The sequence below is a fragment of the Scylla paramamosain genome, chromosome 8 (genome assembly GCF_035594125.1).
Source record: "Scylla paramamosain isolate STU-SP2022 chromosome 8, ASM3559412v1, whole genome shotgun sequence".
NCBI classification, from domain to species: domain Eukaryota; kingdom Metazoa; phylum Arthropoda; class Malacostraca; order Decapoda; family Portunidae; genus Scylla; species Scylla paramamosain.
Genome location: NC_087158.1, coordinates 1,167,671 through 1,191,931, shown reverse-complemented (window position 1 = coordinate 1,191,931; position 24,261 = coordinate 1,167,671). Strand labels below are relative to the sequence as shown.

Genomic DNA, 24,261 nt, shown 5'->3' with positions numbered 1-24,261 from the left:
GGTGTGAACACGTCAGTACTGATATTCCAGTTTCTCTCAAGATTTCAGTGCCACAGCCTCCCTGCACTGCCCTTTGAGATTCTGAGATCAACTGTATGGCCCACGTGCACGAAAACTGCTGGAAAGTTAGGGTGTCTTGGCCATCTAGTCGTGGGATAGCACTTTCATATCTGCCCAGCATCGTCAAGAGTTCCGGACGCCAGCTGGCTGGCCGCGCCGAGGGCTCGCCAGCACAGGGCCCATCACTGAGGACCCGGCGGCAGCCTCATCCTGATTACACAGACGATAAAATCTTGGCTGTTCAGTGAAGTAGAGAGGGAGAGAGGTTATGGATTCCTTTACTGAGCAGATATCGACAGACAAAAGAAAACGCCTGTGAGAGCAATGAAAGATTAAAAAACATGAAATACGGAAGAGGAGAATAAATACTAAAATAAAACTTCAAAAGACTTCAGTAAAATTGCTTGTGCAGGCAATGGGAGATAAAAAGAAGAAAAAAAACGAAATACGGAAAAGGAGAGAAAAGGGAAAAAATCATGAGACTTCCACGAAAAGGAAGGAACGAGTAAGACCAGGTAAGTCTAATTAATTGCGTGTTTACTCATTTATGATAAATGGATGGATAGGGATTATTTCTTATACAATAATGATATAACAGCGACACACACACTAATTATCTCAAGACAGGCAGGCGTCGCGTCAGTTCATTACCTACTGATGTGCGTGAAGGGTACATGGGTTATGTGCATCACCATTTAGGATTGACTTGTGTTTCTTTTAGGAGGATGCTTTCATGTCTATTATTATTATCTACTTATGTATTTTATATTACCCGTCTAACTGGCAGTCTTTTTTTTTTCTGTCTCTCCCTCTCTCTCTACTTCCCTACTGGTAGTCAAAGCTGCAGCCACCGCGACGTAACAATAATCTGAGCATCTCAACAAACCTGATCAACTTGAGCACGCACCAAAACATTAGTTCCTGTAAATCACGGTGACTGGCAACACACGAGGGAGCTCCTTTGTGGCTGCAGATCCTGAACTACACTTACTAATAGTCCTCATGAACAGCGTGTATTAAGCAGGGGGTTTCTCTCTCTCTCTCTCTCTCTCTCTCTCTCTCTCTCTCTCTCTCTCTCTCTCTCTCTCTCTCTCTTCGTTGCATTAACTTCGTATGAGTATATTCGTCTTGTTTTGTCTCCGTATCTTTTTAGCCAGTGTAGTTTTTGGTTATATTTTACGCTTACAGTATGAATGATCACACGCCACTCTTGAAGTATTAGTGAAAGGACGTAGTTTCATTGCATCGTCTCGTTTTTATTTACACGCCAGTAACGCAAAACATAGTAGCCTAGTTTGCAGTTGTTTTGGAAATTTCAAAGAAAACTAAAGAGGATGTGGATGGGGAGGTTACTTAGTCATACAAAACATACAGTAGGTCTAGCTTGCCGTTGCTGTTTTGGAAACTTAAAGAAGAGAAAGAAGTATAGAGGAGGTGAATGCCGGAGGTTACTCAGCCGTGCGCCTCTCAGGTATGCGCGATGTGCGCCTCTGAAGTGCGTCGTTAAGGCACTTTATCTCCGAGATGCCCAAGAAATCGATGCTTTCCACTCACCCCACGACCCACTAGTGACTCCCACAGCCTCACCAGTGCAGTAGTTCAGGGAGTGACGAGCGTGTGTGCGGCAACACCCGTGACGCAGGCCACGCTACTGTGGAAGTGCTGTGATGGAAACCACGCCACACAAAGACTTTTACTTTCTCTCTCCGAAGAGAATCCAAGTGTAATCAGACAGGGTTCCGGTTACTTATCTTCATAAGTGGAATAAGATTGTTTTTTTCTTTTTTTTTATGGATTTCGGTGTTTGCACCAATTAACGTTTGCAGTAATTGTGCAGTTTTATAGCTCGTCGTCGGTGTAGCATGTCAAATATCCTATAATATTTATGCAGCAAGAGCGCCAGAAAATTAAATGAACCTTTTTTCCGGAAAATATAGTTTCACCATGAAATTGGCAGGATGAGACTCATCGAAAATTTACCGTTGTGTTCTCTCCCTTCTTTCCCTGTTTTCCGTATTTTCTTTCCCCTTCCTTGCTTCCTCAACTCCTTCAAGGGACGGCTAAGGCAGAGGGCATCTAGGCTACATTGCATCATAGTTAGCCGCTTTGTCCTCTTCTGTGGTGTCCAGTGTATTCCTCTCACAACTTTAACGTGCAGGAGGCTGGGCCACGCCGCGCCTTCCTTCCTCCCTGCCCCTCATCGCCACTTCCGGGTCCCGCAGCACCAATTAACAGCTTCCGCGAAGTGCCTGGCGTGACACACACCGAACGCCGTCATGAAGATGTGACCGTGCTAGGCGTCAGCAGGCGGCTCAAGGTGACACTTTCACTGGTGAGGCAAGGAGCTGCTACATAAGAGACGCGCGGGGGATGGCGGCGCATTGGTGGCTCGTCCCACGTGAGTCGTGGTACCGCAAAGGTGAGTGTTGGCGTGCAGGACAGAAACATCAATGTGACGTGTGCAGCTCATTTACTGTCCCTCAAGGCGCTCAGGTTGAGAAGTTGTTCTGTACAGGTGTGAGGTGTGAAGCAGCGAGGCCGGGATGAGAGCGTACAGTCCATTTAAATGACGAGGTAAATGTGCACCGAGTAATCACCCCCTCACCGGTGTTGAGGACCTGAGGTGAGGCTCAGAGCGCCGGGGCGGGGAAGGAAGCGTGTGCAGCACAGGTTGCACGTGTTGTAGGCGCCTGCGCCTTGACTTGAACCTGTTAACTCTTCTGATATTCATATTTTTTTTAGGAACAGTTTTCAGTGGTAGGACAAATATAAAAAAAAAAAAAAAAACATCAATTTTCAGCAAGATGCTTTCATAAATTACAGCAGTTTTGAGCGTATACTTCGGAAATTCCGACTGTTTTTGGTCTCAAGACAGGACCAGAGCGTGGCCAGGCTATACGTAGGTATTGGCTGCCGGAGAAAGGCAGTGGCAGTGCGCGCAGTGGTGGGAGCTTGGAGGATAGCAGGCCCATTCAGCAAGTTTTATTCTACTTTTTTTTATAGTTGTGGAACAAAATGATGCCTATCATAAAATTTAATGGAACAACACGAAACTATTTCTCCCTTCCGAAGTGTGTGTGTGTGTGTGTGTGTGTGTGTGTGTGTGTCCAGAGTGGCAGAGGCACCGTCAGAACAGATCAGCTTGCGTCCCGGTCAGCGCGGGTCTGAGGGCGTGGTGAATGTTGCTGCCGACACTTCTGCCATCTCACGCCTCACGTGGCGCTGAGTGAACTTCATCACTGGGACATCGCGAACTGAATATGCAGCTTTCGGACATTCTGCTCTCTCTCTCTCTCTCTCTCTCTCTCTCTTGACTTTTTTTTTCACTGTTATAGATTGTTTTTCAAGTAATACCACTATTCAGACGCTTCGGTGCATCAACACAACTATTAAAAGACCAGTGGAAGTTATGAGAATCTTTCATGGATGCCTTCATAATTCCAGTATTAATCTAATCACAGTAGGAAAAAATCACCACTGAGAATCCGACTTTAATAATCATCTCTGTGTCATCTGAAAATAGCCCTGATGAGTCCGAATCGTTTCAAAGTATTTACCTGCAGGCCTTAGTGTCTATAATTTGCGTCTCAACGAATAAGTAAATTAATAGAAAATAATATAAACCATTAGATAAACAAATAAACCATTCTCCCTAGCATATACAGCTGAACACAAGACTGGTAGGTGCAGTGGCCAGCGAAAGGAGTGCTTTCCATGGCGTGCGCTGAACATGGATGAGGAAACGATGTGTGCTGAGGTAACCTTCCCACAAGCGACGTAAGGAGGCGACGGCTGGGTGTAGGGAGTTGTGTTGGGACATCCTGACGAAAGTAATTCTCTCTCTCTCTCTCTCTCTCTCTCTCTCTCTCTCTCTCTCTCTCTCTCTCTCTCTCTCTCTCTCTCTCTCTCTCTTTTATTCTCATCGCTAACTTTCTTGTAGATGTTTATAAAAAACTTCACGCATTGCTAATTGTTTCGTGTGACAGTGAAAGGGTTAAATTAATAAGATATCAAGCACTCAATCATGTTTCAGTGTTTCAAACAGCCACCCTTTGCTGCGATAGGAGTGTGTAGCAAGGCATCTGTGTAACACGCGTGTCTGTTTACTCTAGACTCCTTGTGTGTGTCCCTGAAGGCCTGTCCACTCTTAGGAAACATTATTTGGAAACAATGTTTGCAAACAGTTTGCAAACTGTTTGTAAACAGTTTACAAACTATTTGGAAACATTATTCGAAATTGTTTGCAAACTGTTTGGAAACATTGTTCGCAAATTGTTTCCAAACAGTTTGCAAACTGTTTGCAAACAATCTTTCATGCGTATTTGTTTCCCATCGAGAATGGGAAATGTGTGTGTGTGTGTGTGTGTGTGCGATGGAGGTGACGATGAATTAGTAGTGTTGCCAGATTGTCAATAATCTCTGGGGACCTGAAATTTTTATCTTTTGTCAGGATTTAAGAAATCAGATATTGTAAAATCTGAAGTTTTAACCTGTGGGATGCATATCTTTAAAAGTATTTCAGTCAGTCGTGGACATCCGAAGAAAACTGGTGAAACCTGCTCCATCTACCTCACTCCGCCAGAAACAAGTCACCATAAAAGGTTCCTTTATCTAAAAAATTCCTCACTCATCCCTTTTTCTTTTTCTTGCCCTTCCATGAATTTATCAAATGTGCCAAGTAAAATACAGAGGCTGCCGCAGCGCCTTTACACTCATCGCAGGCAGGACGGCAACTGAGGCCTGGACAGGAAACACTGCTTGGAAAGTTTGCTAACTGTTTGAAAACAGTTCTTACCTTCACTGGTCTCAACAGACTCCAATGGTAGTTATAGAGTGTCTTCATGATTCCAGTGATAGACTAACAAATACTCTCCATTATCGGTAAGGAAAAATAGCTATGAGAACCTGATTCATGATCCCTGAGGCTTCTGGAAACAGTCGTGAAGAGAGAATGGAGCGTTTAGAAATATTGGCTGGGCGTGGTGCGTGAGGGGAAAACCTGAGTTGGCTAAATGAGCTCCGTGGATTGTTGTTATTGTTTTCCTTGACGACAGAATGGTCTTGGTGGTGTGATTGCCTCGCCTACCATCAGACACCAACACAACTTCGGCTTTGGTTATTATTACAAGTTTCTGAGATAATTATTTGACGGTATTCTCTTCCTCTTCCTACTTCTTCTTACTATTATTATTTTTCATTATCATCATTCCTCTTCTCCCTATTATTATTATTATTATTATTATTATTATTATTAGTAGTAGTAGTAGTAGTAGTAGTAGTAGTAGTGGTGGTGGTGGTGGTGGTGGTAGTGTAGTGTTACCATTATTATTTGTTCATCTGAATGTAATTTGGATTTTTATATTCTGCTTACTTCTTAAATCTTTATTTGTTTATTTATATATTTATTTACTTATTTATTTATTTATTTATTTATTTACTTTTTTTACATTTAGGCACTCCGATTCCTTTCCCTGTTGACACACCTGTCAATCTCGTTATCGTCATGTTGTAGGACTGCCGGCCGGTATAAAGTCTGAAACACTTCTACGCCACTATTTTCAAAGGCTCAAGTTGAAGTTCCAAGGGTTTTTAAGGGTGTCTTTACGGTTCTAGTGACAGATTAACAAGACTTCTACGTTATTAATAGGAGAAACACTCATAAAAACCCGGCTATTCATCTCTGTAACCTTTGGAAATAGTCGTGGTGAAAGCAGACTGTTTCAGAATACGGGCCATAGGTGGAAACTTTAGTGTCACACGAGGCTTTTCATCTTTACTTCTCATTACATTTTTTGCTGGTAGGTTAGTGCCATGTAATTACCGAGGGGAGTAAGCTGTGGACCCAGACAGTGATGGGAACCCTCGCAGGTCTTGGCCAACTCAAGCTGGTGAGAGGCGCGCGGCTGTTGCAATGCCATGGTTCCCGTGGGGTGGAGCGCGGGCCGTTACTGCCGTTGCTAAAGTGTTTGCCTCGCACGTACTCCTCCATCCACCAACGGCCGCTTCGTGTCGTCAGAGTCGTTGATATTACGCGGAAGTATCGTAAAATAGTGGAAGCTCAGTCATTCTCAGCGAGTAAGTTAAGAGGTAATGGGGGTGGGATATACTAGATTAAATGAAGAAACTATTTAAGTAACGTAATCTACCTAAGTACTCGTAAGTGTTAATGCAGTTCATCTTCATGTGACCCGAGATTATGATAGGGCTGTACTGTATGGCCGGGTATGGGTCAAGTACTCGGTTACGTCCAAACTCATTTGAATTTACTGCGAGGTGTGGTAATCATAAATATCGTCAAGTTCTTGGAATCTCTGTCACTTTTACCATAAGTCTATCTTCCAAGACTTAAAGTGTAGACTGACGATTCAAATGATAAATACAGCCTGATTTTGGAGTTGATTATGTCCCAACACGTTGTCTGCTCTGAGAATATAAAATGAACACTAAGAAGTTGCAAGAAGCCGATAGGTCTTTACGTGGCATTCCCTTTAGCTCTTCGGGCTGTCCAATCGAATGCTGCCTGATTGCTTTTGACAAGGTACTTTAGCGCATTACTCTCGGCACAAGCGAAGCAGCTGTCCTACAACGGCACTCTTCGGAAATGGAGTTTACTGGGCATGAAAAGTGAAGGTGTGTGTACTAATGTGTAGCATGTGACGCTGTTCACTGGTGAGCACCGCGGCGCGACATTCCTCAGCAGTGCAATGGGTGCGTTAAGCCACAGGGATGCGCAGGCTTACACACAACACCTAGACAGTTACTTAACTTTATTTCAGATCTGCACTTTTTTTCGTAACCAGATCATTATATCCAAATAAATTACCGTGATATACGAAGCATGATATAATGATATGCTTATCCTCATCCGCCACACTCATCCGTCAGACACACTTCACTTTTTGGCGTCCCCTCTCAAGGCCACTCTATTGTCAAGTCCCTGCCATGCCATTTTCCCTCCCCTCCTTCCCTTCCAGCCAGCCATTAGATGCGGCACACGACCTACAAAAGAGTTAACAACGCCAATGGGAGGAAGTGTGGTGATTACCTGTGACGCATAACTCGCTGACATAAGAACAAAGATGCTTCACTTGCATTGTGCTAATGAGAGGGGTGTGAGATGTGACACACACACACACACACACACACAAAGTTTCATGGTTCTGTCACCTCGTCTTCCTCAGATGCGTGTGTGTGCAGTGGTGGTAGCGCTGTTCCTGGCGGCGGCAGTGGTGGTGGCAGATCCCCGTCCCAAGCCCCAGCGTGTTGGCGTGCAGATTGACAACAACGTGCTCTTCACGGCTGGCGCTGGCTTGCTGCTCGCCGGCCTCGCCTTCCACGCCGGCCGCCGCAGTGCCTACAACGAGAAGAACGGCGGTGGCTCGTGAGCATTCCACCTGCTCTTTAAACTAAACTGTTGTAATGCTGAGGCAAAGCTTGCACTTGATGCTTAGTAGAGAGTTGCAACACGGCAGCTGTTGGCTATTGACTACCGCATTGCAAATCTCGCCAGGATTCATCTGGAGTCTCCGGATGAACAGACAACAAGGAAAAGGGACTCAGTAATCACTCTGATAACATAAGCTTACATTCTTTGTTCTGCAGTCTTCCTGTTTTTGTTTAAGTATTTACGCTAAACTCATTCAAAGCAGAATTTATTGAACAGTACAGTTTTCCCGATCAGAAGAACGGAGGACGCGTAAACATTATGGTAACATTGTTATTTGCCCACATAATCTTTGCCATCAAAAGTCAGGTCTTAACTTACAATATGGTCACTATTCACCCAGCGGCGGATCATTCGGCTTCTTTCCCTTCCGCCGCCGCCGCCACGCTGGCCCTGAACCGCTGGATCCTCGCGTGGAACAAATCTTGGAGTCAGCCTTGGAGAAAGATCCGGCGGGCTGTGTCCTGCAGCTGACCTGCGCCGTGGGCACCATTCCCCAGGCTGCCCTCACTGGCCGCATCAAGGACCTTCACACCATACTGAGGTTGGTCCACGTTCTGTTATTTATATATATATATATATATATATATATATATATATATATATATATATATATATATATATATATATATATATATATATATATTTTTTTTTTTTTTTTTAGATTTTAATGCACTTTATTGGTGGTGTGGCTGACATGGCTCAGGAGCTCTTCATCAAGGATTGGGGACATCATTTATTTTGGCGTTTACCTCCGTACCTTTACTGACCTGAAGAGGGAATATGAGTGGAACGCGTTATATTAAATAACCAACAATTCAGTGACGTCTTTTGCCGTCCCCACGTAATAGAGATTTAATACATATAAGAGGTATGCATTTCTTAACACAGCTCAGCAGGCGGCAATGGGGCGCAGGACGTGGTGTCAGAATACCAGGCGGCACTGTCTCTGGGCCGGCGAGGCAGTGACTGTGACCGCCTGTTCCCCCGCTGCCCAGCGCCCTCCCCGCTCCTCGTGGATCAGTTCCAGACCATGGAGATTGTGGAGTATTACCCATAATCTCTCAAGATACGTACATTTATGTTTGTTGATTTATACAACTTATGATGCGGATGCGGCGCACACTTCTTGACCACACTAACAAATTAGTATGAGCTAGATCGGCGTTGGACAAATTGAATAAGTATCAGTGTGAGGATGCAGGTACAGTACAAAATGACACTTCAGTATTAGCAGAGAGAAATTTTAAGAAATTGTGCATGAAACTTAAATCAATATATTCAAATAGAATTGTGTTCTTTCATTCTTCATTCTCATAAGATCTAGCAAATGTTACCTCAGCTTATGAATGGTAGCTGTGAAAGTTGGTTTTTGCTGCATTGTGTTGTACATTGTATCCCTGTATACATCTGGGAGGAACACATTAATTTTATCTATCATTTTAAGTAGATTTTTTTTTGAGATATTAAAAGTAGTATTTATTAAGAAATTTTCAAATGATACTGTGGTTCCAAAATGGCCAAGTTGTATCATTACCAAAAGGGAAAGGTGTGAGAGTAGTTAGCTGTGTAGATCCTTTTCTGGATATCCTGTGTTTGTGTTGTACCGCGCTTCCTGCAGAGTACTCCAGGAGGCACTGTAACACACGAGTAAGGTGCACACAGGTCGGGGAGGATGTGTGGTTCAGGACTGCTGGCTCAGATCCACCACACACCCGCCTTCCACTCAGGGAACCAGCAATCTCTGCCCAGGATGCTTGTTACACTCCAGCCTCCACTGTGGCTTGTCCTTAATTTATTGCAGTGGATAGTTTTTGTGTAGTTATATTTACCTATTTGTTGTTCACAAGGCCTGGGATACACTTATGTGGTGCTGTCTGTGTTTGAACCGTTTTTCTCCCCAGTTGATGTACCCTCCATGCCTCATTCACCTCTTATCAATTTCAGATGTTTATTTTGATAGGGAGGCTGTATTTGTGTTATTCAAATGTCTCACCTTTTGTAGTCGATATGAAGTAACACTACATGATGTATAACCAGACACTCCTATGCTACCAATAAGATTCAGTCCCATGGCATAAGGGTGTAAGTTCCCTGTATGTACAGTATAGAGGAAGTGGCTTAGTACAGGCATGAAAAATAAATGTTTCCTTACTGATACATCATGTCATTCCTTATCATCAAGTTCTCTAGTCTTTAAATTACAGCACATAAAAAAAAAGAAATGTTGTGGTGTCAAAACTTAAGAATAGGATGGTGCCAAGGTGGACTACGTAGATCAAGGGTGTATGTTGGAAGAAATGTGGTTGCCCAGAACAACTCCTTTTTCCTCATACATAGAAGTCCACCTGGTGTTCTCCACTCTCAGCCATTCCATCTACTCCTTATTTTTCTCTTACACCCACTACCTCACTACTTCCTTTCCATTCATATGTACAACTACCACTGTCCTTCTCTCTCCTAAATCCATAATATCCTCATCTTCTCACTCTCTCTCTCACATCTTGTAATTACTGCTGCATACACACAAGTCCATGCATACCTGTCCATCCCTACTCTTCCATGCTGTAAGGGACATGATAAGTACATGTTTCTTTCCCTCATCCTTCCAGCTTCTCCTCATCCATTCACCCAACCTTTGCCCCCATTTCTCTTCTTGTTTCTGCTATAACTCTTCATTCCATCTCTTTGTATGCCCCAAAAATCTAAATAAAATGTTTCTCCATCCATTCCACATGACACCACTCTTCTTTCCATCCCCTCCCACACCTCTCTCATTTCCATTCATCCAGTTGCACATTTCAGGACATTTCAAGTCTTTCACTCCTAGTATGTCTGTCCTTCCATTCCATACACTATTACCTGCTTCTGTTCACTTCTAATCAGCATTCATTCCATTTACATTTATCAAGGTCTCTCAAAACTCTCCTGTCCCTCCCATGGCAAGATGAAGCCTCCTCTCTATCCATAGATGTGTCTTCCTCTCCACAGGGAATAAGTGGTTGTTGGCAGGGCTGGTGCAGTGCTCTTCCTGGAGGGACATGAGCCACCAGACTGTCTGCTGAAACATGCTGCTCAATTAAAGCTATCTTTTGCAAATCCAGCATCATAATAATTAAAAATAATAAAAGTGAGAATTAAAAATAAGATAGAATAAATGTGAAAAAAGCTGAAAATATTGAAAAACCTACTGGTGGTGGCTGCATTATCCCCCCAACTATGCTGCCTCACCTACACATTCATCAGCATTTTCTTCTCTCCAGTCTGCTGGGGCAGCTTGTGCCCTGGAGAGTGACCAGTCCCATGGGGCAGCTTTTGCCTTGCTGTGCCTCTAATGTGTGACTAGATTTGTATACTGCAACAGGACAGTGTGTGTTAAGAATGTCAGACTGGCTTGTATCCAAAGAAGTGTCTGTTTCTTTTTTCTTTCTTTTTTTTTTTTTTTTTTTTTTTTGAATCCACTATTATACACTGTTGGGTTAACATTTCACACATGAACACTTGATATGCATGTAGGGCTTGATGAGGTGTAATGCTGGAGCTAATACAATTCAAACACATTTGAGTAACAATTATATTTCTTCATTGTTCTTGCCTTGATGTGTGTTACAAGGGTTCACATTCTGATGAAACTGTATCAGCATACAGATTCTTTGTGTCATGATGTGTCTAGTGCTGCATGAGTATGGATCCATGTACCCTTCTAACACAGCAGTGTTGTGCTTGTGAATGTAACATGTTATATAAATGGTATACTGGTAATTTTACATTATTGTCGTACCAAAATCTGAGTGTCATGTGGCATACACAGAAAGTCTTGCTTTAGTTCATATTCTGTATTATCCTTTTCTTAATTAGTTGCTCAATTTAAAATCTTTTTGGAAAAAAAGTGATATAGCCATTGGTGTCCCCACTGTAAGTAAGGCCGCACTCCATCTCAGGGATACATGTCTGATTCCTACTGTGCAACTTTTCCCACCAAGTTATAGCCACTCTTCTTCACAAACCTTCACCGTGTTCCCCAACTGTTGATTTCCATCAATGCCTGTTCTTCTCTTTCATCTCTTGTACATCCACACAGTCCATCCCTTTCCAGAAACTTTATCACTGTTCTTCTAAACACATCCCATAACTTGTCCCAACATGCCCAGTGCCCCGTGCCACTTAAGTCTTCTTTCATGATCTTTCTGTGTTGTTTCCATAACCATTTCGTGTCTCCTAATTTCTCATCACATCACACTGTTACTTCACATATTCATCTCAGTATTTTTATTTATATCATATTCAGTTCCACTTGCTTTCTCACAAGTTGGATTTCTGCCTTGTGGCATCACAGGCCTTGCCAATAAAATATCTACATACCATATACATATGAAATATATCCATCTGCTTCTTGATACTAAGTATATATTATGTAATCTTTCAAGAATTCATATTTCATCAGTTGACAAAATTTCAAGAAAGGAAACAAGGGTTTACTGTACAGTTCTTGCATCACAACCTACGTACATTGTGCCATTACCTTGATCCCTCAAAGAACCCAAACACCTGAACTGAGGTGCTTGCACGTAGCACTTGAGAAGTGAGGCACTCCCGAGAGGTGCCTTGCCTGGTGCTGACAGGTGGCTGCATTGTTCAGCAAGCACTACTGTGTTTGGCAGCAAATTAACCTGAATAACAAGTAGTATTATCACCACATGTGTCTATGTGTTCACTTTATTCAGTAGTATTGTTAAGAAGGCAGAAGCTGGCCGTGACTTGATTCAGGTGTTAATCATCCAAAACATTTACCCTCAGACGACTCCTTGTCCACTAATTGGTGCAAAAAATTAATACATAAGCCTATTCTATTATGGAGGTCAAGCCTACATCTATTCATTTCCAAAACAAAAGTGGATGTGCAACATACAACATACTTCTCTGCTATTCTCTATACAATAGGAAAACATTGCAAAAGTCAGATATATCTATATAGTAACCTACATATGTAGAATCACAAACTCAGTGAAAAATCTATTGGCATTAACACCATAATTACTCAGATACAAGCCTCTCATATGTACCAATGTCCATCATTCATTAAAATTTTGAGGTTTACAACTTATGATTGAGGAATTTTGTGGTTTGTATCCCTGTTAATTTAGTTTAGGAAAATTAGCCCCTGAGGTGACACTCTCACTCTCACATCCACAGCTGGGGAGTCAAGTTGTGTGTTATGGTCAGCAAAAAAAATGAGACCTTCAGACATCGTCACTCTTGTTGCTTCACAGCCTGCATGCAGCTACACTACAGTGCTATCTATTTATTGCTGAAACTTACTGAAGTGCTGTGCATTACATTACCTCCATGTATGGGGGTCTGCTCTCCTCTCCCGGCCATGTATAGCGCTACACTACTCTTGATACGGAAAGAATATTTTAAAAAATTTTGACACTGTTCCCCGTGTCTTGGCCACAACCCTGTTTGTCTGTAAGTGACATTTTTTTTATTGTTTAGGAAAAGTATTTTTAGTAATCATACTAAATATGCTACTTCATCATGAACACTCCTTGTGGCACCATTCCAACAATGGGAGTGGAATAGAATCCCGTACATACATCACCTAACTACACGATTCCTTCACAGCGGCTTGCCCTTGTGTGGCAATGTGTATAGAGCAGCCAGGAAACAGCATGTCCTGCACCAGCACCACCACCACCACCAGGCCCAGATACTCCTTGAGATAATGTAATGCACATCAAGACAAAGGCATTACTCAAAAGTCTAGTTTATTAGCAAATATGTGACAAGTGACCAGTATATTTATAACAAACTGGTCAATCCTATCCAGCCATAAGAACATGACTAACACAACCTGCTTTACTGTTTTGCTAATGGTTGTAAGCAGTTACCCAGAAGCTTCCTTTTACAGCAGATAACTAGTGTTGCTTTGCTAATCATGCTTGATTATAGACAGTTTATAGCAGTGGCAGATCTAAAGGAAGGACGGACCACAGAGAAATAAATGAGAACCCCTGCTTTGGTGAGTTGCTGAGGAGAGCTGTGAGGAGTTTGTAGTAATGCTTCAGATTTGGTGTGAAATCACTACATAACACTACTATGGAACCTGAAAACTCTATTTTTTCGCTGAATTGTGGACATCTGTGAATTTTTTTTATCTATACATATTTTCTTTTATAGTCTAATGTATGAAGATGATGGAAATTTCTCTACTGACACCAGTTCCTCCAGAAGGTGTCAATCATCATGCAAGTCCCAGTGGAAAGTTATTAAAAAAGCCTTAGAGTTATGGAAGAAACATAATATGGCATTTATTTAAGAGGCAAAAAACAGCAAACGATATTGCTGCGTGGAGTTTTAAAATGGAGCCGTGGAACTGGAAATGTTATTGGTAGGATATAATGGCATGTAGGTAATAATTCCCCTTGAAAACCTTGGATCAAAATTTTGGGGAGTGTTTGAGTGCCTCTGTATCGATAATTGGAATCTATCTATCAAGGCTAAGTGGAGTCAGAAAATACAGAACTTGCTACCACTGCTCAGCTGCGTATGCCTCAAATAGTCACCCTTCCTTGTCTGTGTCACAATGTAACAAATGCTGAGTGTTCTACCGACTATGCTCATTTCCTTCAAGTATTGGAGTCTCCAGATAACTACAGCTTTATCCAGATAACCTCAAGTGGAAATGCACGTCTAACACCACACTCTACTTTCCTTCATAACAGTTATCACAAACGAGTCTCTTCTTTGTATTTGTACTCGGCTAAAACGCTTTGTGATAGAGTACCACTAGATACAAAAATAAGTTTTCTCTAAGTAGACTCACAAGTTATGAACGTAACATATACCACGTACAGTATAGCAACAAAGCAGAGCCAAATGTACCCACCACTCTGCTCAGTCCAGTGACAGTGGCACCATGCACATTGCACCAGGAGACACTGGCGGCACCAAGCTACCTTGCATTGTGCTCTGCCAGGGTGTTCCTCAACACATGAACCTGTGTCTATATTCAAAATGCACCGCTAGCACACAGCCTTACAGTGCTGCTGCTGAGGCGCTGGTCTGGTGCTTGCCGTGTGACAGGCAGCACCTCAGTTGTGGGTGTCCTCACCAGTGTGTCAGATTAACAGACTGTGTGGCTGCCGACAGCTGGCGGGCTGATTGTTCTCTGAATGCATCTCAATCTTTGTATGATGTCTCAATATTTTCAGAGGTACACCCAAAGTTCCCATCTCTCTACTTAGTCAATTACAAATAAGCTCACAGTCTGTACAAGGACTGAAGAGCATAACATATAGTCTACATATAATGAACAGCTGGGGACAGATAAGCACAGAAGAATCTTGCTTAAATGATGCTTCTGGTACTCTCCAGAAACCTTATATTAAGCTTTTCTAGTACAGTTGCAGGTAAAACAAAACTTACACCTTTCTTTGGTGACATAACCATTTCCTCTTAAAAATTCTTTAAAAATTTAAAGGCTTCATGATGAGCTATTTCATTCATGAAATGTGTTTATATCTCATTACAATGTGCATAGGTATACTAAGGCAAGGAATACACTACATATTTTCCTGCCTTACTAAGAGTACAGCATTACTGTACTGTTTCTGTTTTTGAAGCTCTGTTGATGCGTCATTCAAGTAAACAAGATTTTTCTGCACTTCCAACTTGTGCCTTCCCTTTATACACAGGCTAACTCAGGGTCTTCATATAAACCATTAAAACTTCTAGTTCCTCTTCAAATACTAATTAATCTTGGTCCATAGCAACACTCACACACTCTGTACATCAGATGAGTAGGTATTGTAGGTTATGTTCCATAAATAACGTGCCTAAGGTTTAAATAATTCTGCACTATTCCATTGGTGTAATGGAAGTAACTGAAGGTGTAATCATGGTAATGTAACTTGAGCCACTGGCACCACTGACACAATCATACAACAGTCTGAAATGACTTGTTACACAAATCATAAATATGCTTCAGTATAATTTTGAAACACTTTCTTTAAAATTCTGGGAAATGAATGATTTATGTTAGGATAAGACTGCCCCTCAGATATCCCACTTGCTCAAAATATGACTGTTTCTACTTGAGAGGAGATGCAATACTTCCCTCACATGGGGAAAGATTTCTGTTCCTTTGGAATTTCTTTTGTAAAGAAATGCCACTTTAGGTATAAGAAAAGATACAATTTAGAATTCTTTCATCACCTATTCTCATTGAATCTTTTCTTCACATCGGGAGGATATGAGACGTAGATGAAGCTATCGCTGTGTTCTCGGCTTAAACTAGAAGTGTCATAATACTTATCAGATTCTGGAAAATCTTGATAATTATCATAGTCGTCTAAATAGTTGTAGCGATTTCGTCTTAGTCGTCGTTGCTCGTAGTTGGGCATGAAGGTGGTGGCGTAGTTGAACATCCTTTCCTCGGAGATGTAGTACTTGTGTCCATGAGGATAGTCTTCTGGTGCGTATGAGAGTCTGGAGTCCTCTGAGTAGTGCCTTGAGCGGTAAGACTGTCCGTCGTAGTCGGTGTAGACGTGGGTGTCGCCCGCGTCGGGGTACGGCGGCCCCTCATTGAAGCCAGAGTCTCGACACTCACTCTCGGACTCTGTGGCAGCCGAGTGTCTGAGCTTGGTGGACCTGAGTGGTGGGATGTCCCCTGCCTCGTGCACGCTGCCTGGTGTGCTGCCTCCCCCGTCCTGGGACCTGCGGCCACACCACAAGCATCAGTCTCTGGTTCATGGTAGTGGGTCATGTAACAAATGGTTCACCTCTATGCATATTGGTGCTTGTTTTTGCCAGCAGCATAAGCATAAAAAAAAGCTTAAGCACTTGCATGATTTAGTCAATATTTGAAGCAATTTTTCCACTAATACAATGATTACCTCTTTTCAAAGCCATGTTCAGCCTTGGAAGTACTGTAAGAGTCTTGGCTTCTGTGTGTAACAGGGAAGCAAAAAAGTAAAAAAAAGTCCAGATACATAAAAATTCATCAAAATATTTTAGTACAGTACTGTCTCACAAAATATTTAGCCACTTGCTGCAATTGATTCAATGAATTTGTATACAAGTTTCTCAAAAATTAATATCATAATAATTTTTTATGATTGTTAATTGACAGGGTATTGACAGTGCAATACTGACAGCTATTTGTATATCAGCAACAATGAAAGTCATCAAAAGCATGACCCATTCTTGTGAATTACTGACTCATAATCAATTGGTGCAATTTCCTGTTACGCTCCTTCAGTTTTTGCAAAGGTGAGTGACTGGACAACTCTTGTGCTCAAGTGTTACTTTCATCTTCACTAATCATCAATTTATCTGTTGTTTCCTGTTGTTTGTGGGTTACAAGTATTCCTTGATCATATTTTAGTTTTAAACTGAGGATGTCTCAAATATTTATCATGTATTTTCAAAAAAGATATGCACAGGTGTGGAAATGTACATTATTAGACTGAAGTTTCCATTGTGAGTGGAGAGGACGGGACAGGAGTGAGGGACACACTTACTCGCACAGCACCCACACAATGTAGTAGGCGAGGGAGATGCCCAGTGTGAGCAGCAGCACCAAGCCAGTGACCAGGCCCCATGGAAACTCTGGCGGCTCCATGGTGCCCGCCTCCCAATAGCGGTCACACGTCAGGTACCAACACACCGCCCGGCTCAACGCCCCTGCAACACCACCAATGCTGCAATCTGGCCATCCCTTCATCACACAGACATGTGTAGCTTCTTCATACTGTTTCACATACAAGTCTAGGAGGCTGTGTTTCCATGCCTTACCTTCTACTTCCTTGAACTGCTCCAGTGTGAGGTTAAGCAGCAGACCTCCAATGCACTGCTGAATTAATTGCTGCAAAGGAAAATTAATTGTGTTGTCATGACCAGATATGTAAGTACTGTTCTTCATTTTTTATTTGGTTACTTATTTATTCATTTATTTATTGTTTTTTATGTAAGAGGGAACTCTGACCTAAGGCAACAAAAAGGTTATAAAAAATGCTCAGTGGAGGTGCCAGTTCCCAAAGAATGTAGTCAAATTCAGAGTGAATGAAGTGTGCAGGACAGAAGTAGACCCAGCTTGTGTTGGTTGCCACATCCAGCCACACAACATTCTCACTGCTGCATCCCACCTCCACTGCTCCTCACCACTGACAAGACTAATGAGTGTAGGAACAAAAACATAGCAATGGCTAACAGAACACTCACTCACCTGACACTTGACTCTCAGCTCGGCCAGGTGCTCCTCGTTGCAGGTGTCCCGCCAGGAGTGCAGGGGGTGGAGAGGCAGCTCCCGCGGGCCGCCCGTCACATGGCCACTTTCGTCTGGTGGGCGAGGCACAGGCGCCAAACAGTCAGTGTCTTTATAAGGATAAACTCAGTCTTAATAAGTGAATTACAAGCAGTACACAATTTGCAGCACAGAATTGGTCATAATAGCATATGTACACAGATTCAGTGCACCTAGTACATCTGTATATGGAATGAGAATCCAGATTTAGATGACTGTTGTACACCAATTGCTTGTTGAGTTGATGGTCTGTTTTGGCATCACGTCAGTTGGCTTGAAGGCTCATCAACCTTTCATTGTATCTCCACAATAAGGTAATAGCTTCTCTGCATTTTATTTCTTGGCTCTTCATCATAAAAGATCATTAATTTTTTTTCAATTTAGCTTGATTTGCCTTTCATTGGCACCAAGCACTAATGTTATTGTTGGTGGCAAGAGTGTGACAGTGCTGCAGGGCACAGCAGTGGAGGGGCTTGCAGGGGGAAATGTTAGCATTCAGGGGCTGAAATTATGGAAGAGGGCATGGCTTTTTAATTAAAACCTTAATATACCATACTTAACCTTAGAGATTTTTCAGAAAGGAATTTCTTTTGTACAGGACTCCATTAATGGTGGTGGCAGAGAGTGGCAGGTGTGTGATGAGGTAATGAAATGTGAGGAACCATCCTGAAGTGAGGCCGAGGCTCAGTGTGGGTGATGCACAACACAACACAACACAAGACATGAGCTCACTGTTGGTATCCTCTGATGTGGTGTGGCAGTCACCCTCATCGCCCTCACAGCTGCCGTGCTCCCCCTGCTCCACCACCTCCCTCCGCTCCTCCCCCTCATGTTCCCCAGAGAGGTCTGGGGCGAGGATGGGCTGTGGGGGGCTGGCGGGGGGCGGGCGAGGGGGGTCGTGGTGGCGGAGGCGGGACTGTCGGGTCCACTGGTACCATGGCTGTGACGAGTGTGAGGAGCGGATGAGGCTGCGGGGCAGGGCGCGCTCCACGGCTTGGTCTGGAACAACACTCCACTGCCAGTCTTGGGAATGACACCAGGGGCTTAATGTCACGTCACACACTCATCGGTTCACAGTATTTCAGGTATTTTTGCACTCATTATATGTTATATGCAAATACTTCAGTTATTATTATATGTAAAATCATTAGAGTACCTACTGGTAATTCATATGGAAACAGATCTTAAAATTGTAGCTTCAGGATGTACACTTTGTTTGATAATTATGGAGTGACATTTGTCAGTTGTGAATTTTGACAAAACATGTAAAAATAGGTAACTGAAGGTGTAATTATGGTAAATATGACTCGAGCTGCTGCCACCACCGACACAATTCTAAAAAGTATAAACAGTCAAAAAAAAAGAAGGTGATGTGCTCACTTGTGGCTGGGAAAGTGCAACAACAAGTGCATCAGTGTGTTTGTTTGTAACATACAGGACTTGCTTGTGTGTGTGTGTGTGTGTGTGTGTGTGTGCATGGATAGATGGGCAGGTGCATGGGTGGGTTGGTGTCGGTAGGTGTGTGCATAGGTGGATGGGTTTGTGTTGGTGGGTGTGTGCATAGGTGGGTAGGTTGTTGTCGGTGGGTGTATTCATGGGTGGGTGGGCAGGTGCATGGGTGGGTGGGTGGGTGCATGGGTGTGTGCATGCACCTACAGTATGCGTGCCTGTGCAGATATCAAGCTGTACCTGGGTGTGCCTGGGACTGGTGCATGGAGGGGGAGGACAGCAGGAGGGGTTGATGCCAGAGGTCCAGGGCAGTGGCGGAGGGAGGGGTGTCATCAAAGTCCCGCATCCTCTCCAGCAGCACCTCACAGCGCATCACGTCACAGAAGTCTGCCAGGCACACCACGTCCTCGCCCTGCAGCACACCAAAGATTTCAACACATTTATCCTTTAATTTCTGACGATTGCTTCTGACTGTGTTTGGGGACCGGCACCTCAGTGGGCCTTTTTTCCTTATAATTTTGTTACCCTTGGCCAATGCCCCTCCTACATATGAAAAAAAAATAAATAAAAATAAATAAATAAATAAATAAATAAAAAGGGGGAAGAGGTATTAGTTCTGCTTCTGGGACCCCAATGTGTTCAATCCAGCATAACTCACTAGGCAAGACAGGTTAACCTCACTAATACACTATGAAAAGTGTCAGTTTAATACAGCAGTGTGTGATCCATGGCTGGAGAAATGATACTAAAGGCACTGTGTTTACAAGCCTGTTCAAGTCAGGCAGTAGAAAGGAAAGTCCAAAGTTGCCTCACTAAAGATCAAAGATAAATAACAAATGATGTGGTGAGTCAGTGGCTAGGAAAGACAGTTTGTGCTTTCATCTATGAGAGACACACTTCATTTTACCATTCACTTCCAGGCAACTGAAAATAATAGGCACCAGTAAAACATGAAGCAATATATAATGAACAGATGTAGTGACAAGTACATAACACACACACTGCTGCTGCCACACGTCAAACTCATCTGGAAGCCCCGCCTCCTGCCCTCTTGCTACACTAGCCAAACAAAAACATCTAAAAAAAAAAAAAAAAAAAAAAAAAGTAGCAAGAGCATTATGCATCCACCAACTAGCTGCTCTGACTAAATATGGGAGCAGGCAGAGGGTGTGAGGGTGTGGCTTCTGTGTGAGCTAGGCCAGGGGTGACAGCAGTGTGGGTGTGTGGTGGGAGCACCAGCAGCGCCTCACATTGTTGAGGTAGTCCTCGTGCCGGTTGTCCAGGTGGCGGTCCAGGTGAGCCTCGTGGTAGAAGGCCTTGCCACACAGGCCACATGTCCACTGGGGTGGCACGTGCACCTTAGCGGCCTCCTGCTGGGCGAACACGTCCCGGGCGGCATGCAGGGGGCACTCTAGGGGCAGCGTCACTCCATACTTGTCCAGCACTGGCAGCCACCTCTGGCAGGCACAGGGAATGCTAGTACTCCACTCTTGTTGGTCTGTAGTGATCTTTGCACATTTGATACAGTAATCCATGATACTGTCCATTTCTACCAGGGCCAACTGGGTGAGAGTGAGATGATGTGTGTGCAGAGTGTGTGGTGCTTTGTCTGGCCACCCAATTTGGAATTACTGGCCAGATATAGAGATACATTCACAGAAAACTGACTGAATACTATGACTGATGATCATGAAATTTGCTGCTGTGAAGGCATTATACCTCTTGCACAGAAAAAAACAATAACCACAGACAAAATCATTAATCACAGGAATGACTGGATAAGCACTGAAAATAGCTGAAACACATTAATGTACTTAAACTTGCTGAACCTAAATCTGCAAGAAAGTGTGTGACAGGGTGATGCAAACTGTAGATAATGTGTTCCTCCCTCCCATGTCCTTCTGTGACCTGGCAGCCTTACCCTCCCTGCCTGCCCTGACACCCACCTTGTTAACCAGCTTCCTGACCAGTGCTGCCTTGTCTCTCGCACATGCCGGTCGAGGCTCCAGCGGGCCGGGCCAGGGCACCAGGGTCAGCAGCAGCACGACCACCACCTGCAACACACTCCACACTGGTCCACTGCCCTCCACCTCACACCTCACATGCCAGTCCTGCCTGTGATGAGTGATGTCCCCTCCCATGCAGTGATGCTTGGTCTGTTTGGTTTAATGGGCCTACAATTCATGTTATTTATCTCCATTAGGTTTAGTGTCTGGCTGTCCTGTTATGTGGTGATTTAATGGCAAAGTGATTCATGTCCTTTATTTCTTTCAGATGATTCCTCTTCGTGTCCTATTCTGATCTGTGCATTAATTTTTTAAGGTAGTTTAATAGCAGTGATTCATGTGCCTTGTTTCTATCATGTCATCCATCCCACTGGTCTGTTCTGGTCTCTGCACCCTTAGTTCTGTTGCATGCATTTGTTGTGTTATTCTATGTAATCGTTATTCATCTCAGCGTCCTAATCTGATCTGCACATTAATCTTTAAACAGGCTCAATGGGGAAATGATTCATGTTCTTCATCAAGTTATTCATCTCACTGACCTGTTCTGACCTGCACATCACTACCTTTGTACCATGCACTAATAAAACAATCCTGTGTTAAACCAAAGACTGCACAGGGACCAAAACAACATGTACTGCACCAAGGTGTTCCAGTACTAATTAGCCACGCAACACAGCACACCAGGACAGGCAGTACTGGGAGGGGGTGGGTGGCGTCCTGGCAGCACCTACCTCAACCTTCCGTCGGCAAGCGGCCATAGCTAGCAGCGGGGCGGACAGGCGGCAAGGAGAGCAGAGTCATGCGGTGTGGCCTCCGCTGCCGCCGCCACGGACACTACCACACTGCAGCAGCGGGCCAGCTCAGCCTCCCACCACTGCTCCACTCTGCCTTGGGGGCCACCGGGGGTCTCAAGGCCAGGAAGCAGAGTACACTACCGCAGGGGAACCAAGTCGTCAGGTTAGTGGCTACAGGGAGTCCTTGCAAATGAGTTAGTAGCAGTGAAGCAAAGTAAACTACACCAGGGAAATCAAATTGTGAGGTTAATGCCAACAGAGAGGTCTTGTAAGTTGATACCACTGCTAGTTAATGCCAACAGAGAGGTCTTGTAAATTGATACCACTGCTAGCAAGAAGAGAGTGTTAGTTTGCAGTACAGGTGGGCGAGGTGAGCAGCTTCCTCACTCACACCTAGAGATGTTAGTCAAATGTTCTTAGACCTGTCCTGTGTGTGTTTGGCATTACAAGGCACACACATACAGACACAACAGTACATGGCTGCTACACCACTAACTTCACTACCACCTTCAAGTCTCAAGCCACAGACTAGTGTAGAAATCTTCCCATCTCCTTCAGCTCACCGATAAATAGATTAGTTTGTGCAAAGATTCGTGTTGCCTGAGTATAGACACGCTGTTCATACCTACTGTGGTGGCCTCTGTACCCCTGGAAGTAAAGAGTGACACTTGCAGGTATACAGCACTCATGAAGGCTGCTGAGGGAGTGATTAGTGCAAGGATAAGACAATCACACACACACACACACACACACACACACACACACACACACTTGAAGCCTCACACACAGATCACAGTCACTAATAAAGGCTGATTAGAGAGTGATTAGAGCAAGGGTAAGAAAGTCACACACACACACACACACACACACACACACACACACACACACACACACACACACACACACACACACTATATCACTAAATATCACTCATACTGACTCACTCTACCTCTTACAAGAAAGAAGAAAATCACACACACACACACACACTAACACACTCCCATCACTCACACTGAATCCTACCATCTCTAGTGGCTGAGGTCAAACAGAGAAAGGCATGGCCTGACGTGACCTTGGCTAGCTTGACTGGCAATCTGACATGACCTCACATCACACACACACACACACACACACACACACATCCTGCCATCACTGGCCCATATCCCTTCTAGTGCCTGACATGACCTCCCTGGCTTGATTGACATGACCTCCTTACACACACACACACACACACACACACACACACCCTACCATTAAACATAGCCGCATCATTGGTGTCAAACTGAGGAAGCAAATGACATGACCTTGGCTGCACTGACATGACCTCACCTAAGTTCCATTATAACACACACACACACACACACACACACACACGTACAGGACCAAATTCATACACGCAGAAGTCACACACACACACACACACACACTCTATACAAACATTACACTACCACTCATGAAATCAAGCAAAAAACTTATATAAAATTACAACATACATGAAATAATTGATGTATGAGTTATATACAAGTTAACCCTTCATTAACCACGTGTTGGGCAGCCGGACGCACGCCAATGATAAGCCGGGAAGCTCTCTTGCACTAAACACAAGGCACAATATCTACTTATTCCTCCTCCTGAGATTTGTTTTGAAGCATTTCCCTGCCTTCCGAATTCCAGCACCAAACTTTGCAATCAATGTGGTTGAATTTTAATGTTTGGCTTACTAACAACCCCGCCAGTCTGTTTCCGCCTCTAATTGGGCTGGTGGATGCTCGCCTGACTCGACCTGGGGGAGGAGGAATGCCATTGAACATATTTACCTAACGCCCAACAGCACCGCATCCTCCAGGAATTTTGCCGATTTTCACGTCACTGGGATCCGCTGTCGTCTGCTGTCAAGGCGGTCGTGAGTGTAAAGTGTGGAGTGGTCTCTGGATAAAGGGACGTATTTGAGTGTGATTTTGGGCTGTGTTGGATTGTTTTAATTGTGTAATGATGGTTTTATGGGTATTTATTTTTATTTTAGTTTTAGTGGGGATGAGTATAAAGCTTGCTCTTTTGTAGGGTATAACAGAATTGACTTACATATTCTGTTCATATGCACAGTTATATTGAAAATATACATTCTCCCATTATAAATATTTACCATAGTCTTTACAGCCATTAATTAAAATAAATGCTTGTATTATACACATATCTGACTTA

At 43.5% G+C, this 24,261-nt stretch overlaps 2 protein-coding genes across 15 annotated transcripts; one reads left to right on the top strand and one right to left on the bottom strand.

Moving 5' to 3' along the window:
- The first annotated feature begins 1,700 nt into the window (after nucleotides 1–1,700).
- LOC135102658 (uncharacterized) lies at nucleotides 1,701–9,664 on the top strand. Of its 7 annotated transcripts, none has more exons than XM_064008007.1 (4): nucleotides 1,701–2,479; nucleotides 7,242–7,441; nucleotides 7,848–8,048; nucleotides 8,396–9,664. In XM_064008007.1, the coding sequence occupies exons 2-4, from the start codon at nucleotides 7,242–7,244 to the stop codon at nucleotides 8,562–8,564; spliced, it is 570 nt and encodes a 189-aa protein (XP_063864077.1). In that variant the 5' UTR covers nucleotides 1,701–2,479; the 3' UTR covers nucleotides 8,565–9,664. The 7 variants fall into 7 exon arrangements, with proteins under 7 accessions (XP_063864077.1, XP_063864079.1, XP_063864076.1 ...); XM_064008009.1 differs by lacking the exon at nucleotides 1,701–2,479 and adding an exon at nucleotides 5,029–5,175; XM_064008006.1 differs by lacking the exon at nucleotides 1,701–2,479 and adding an exon at nucleotides 5,849–5,948.
- Nucleotides 9,665–11,070: 1,406 nt separating this feature from the next.
- On the bottom strand, nucleotides 11,071–24,025 carry LOC135102656 (uncharacterized). Of its 8 annotated transcripts, none has more exons than XM_064008003.1 (12): nucleotides 23,877–23,931; nucleotides 22,685–22,707; nucleotides 21,997–22,196; nucleotides 21,206–21,313; nucleotides 20,510–20,716; nucleotides 19,500–19,671; nucleotides 18,543–18,833; nucleotides 17,733–17,881; nucleotides 17,303–17,372; nucleotides 17,029–17,191; nucleotides 16,402–16,452; nucleotides 11,071–16,222 (listed from the first exon to the last, which is right to left on the bottom strand). In XM_064008003.1, the coding sequence occupies exons 3-12, from the start codon at nucleotides 22,021–22,023 to the stop codon at nucleotides 15,718–15,720; spliced, it is 1,743 nt and encodes a 580-aa protein (XP_063864073.1). In that variant the 5' UTR covers nucleotides 22,024–22,196; nucleotides 22,685–22,707; nucleotides 23,877–23,931; the 3' UTR covers nucleotides 11,071–15,717. The 8 variants fall into 8 exon arrangements, with proteins under 8 accessions (XP_063864073.1, XP_063864072.1, XP_063864070.1 ...); XM_064008002.1 differs by having other exon boundaries at nucleotides 22,623–22,707; nucleotides 23,877–23,911; XM_064008000.1 differs by lacking the exon at nucleotides 22,685–22,707 and having other exon boundaries at nucleotides 23,877–24,025.
- Between the last annotated feature and the right edge of the window lie 236 nt (nucleotides 24,026–24,261).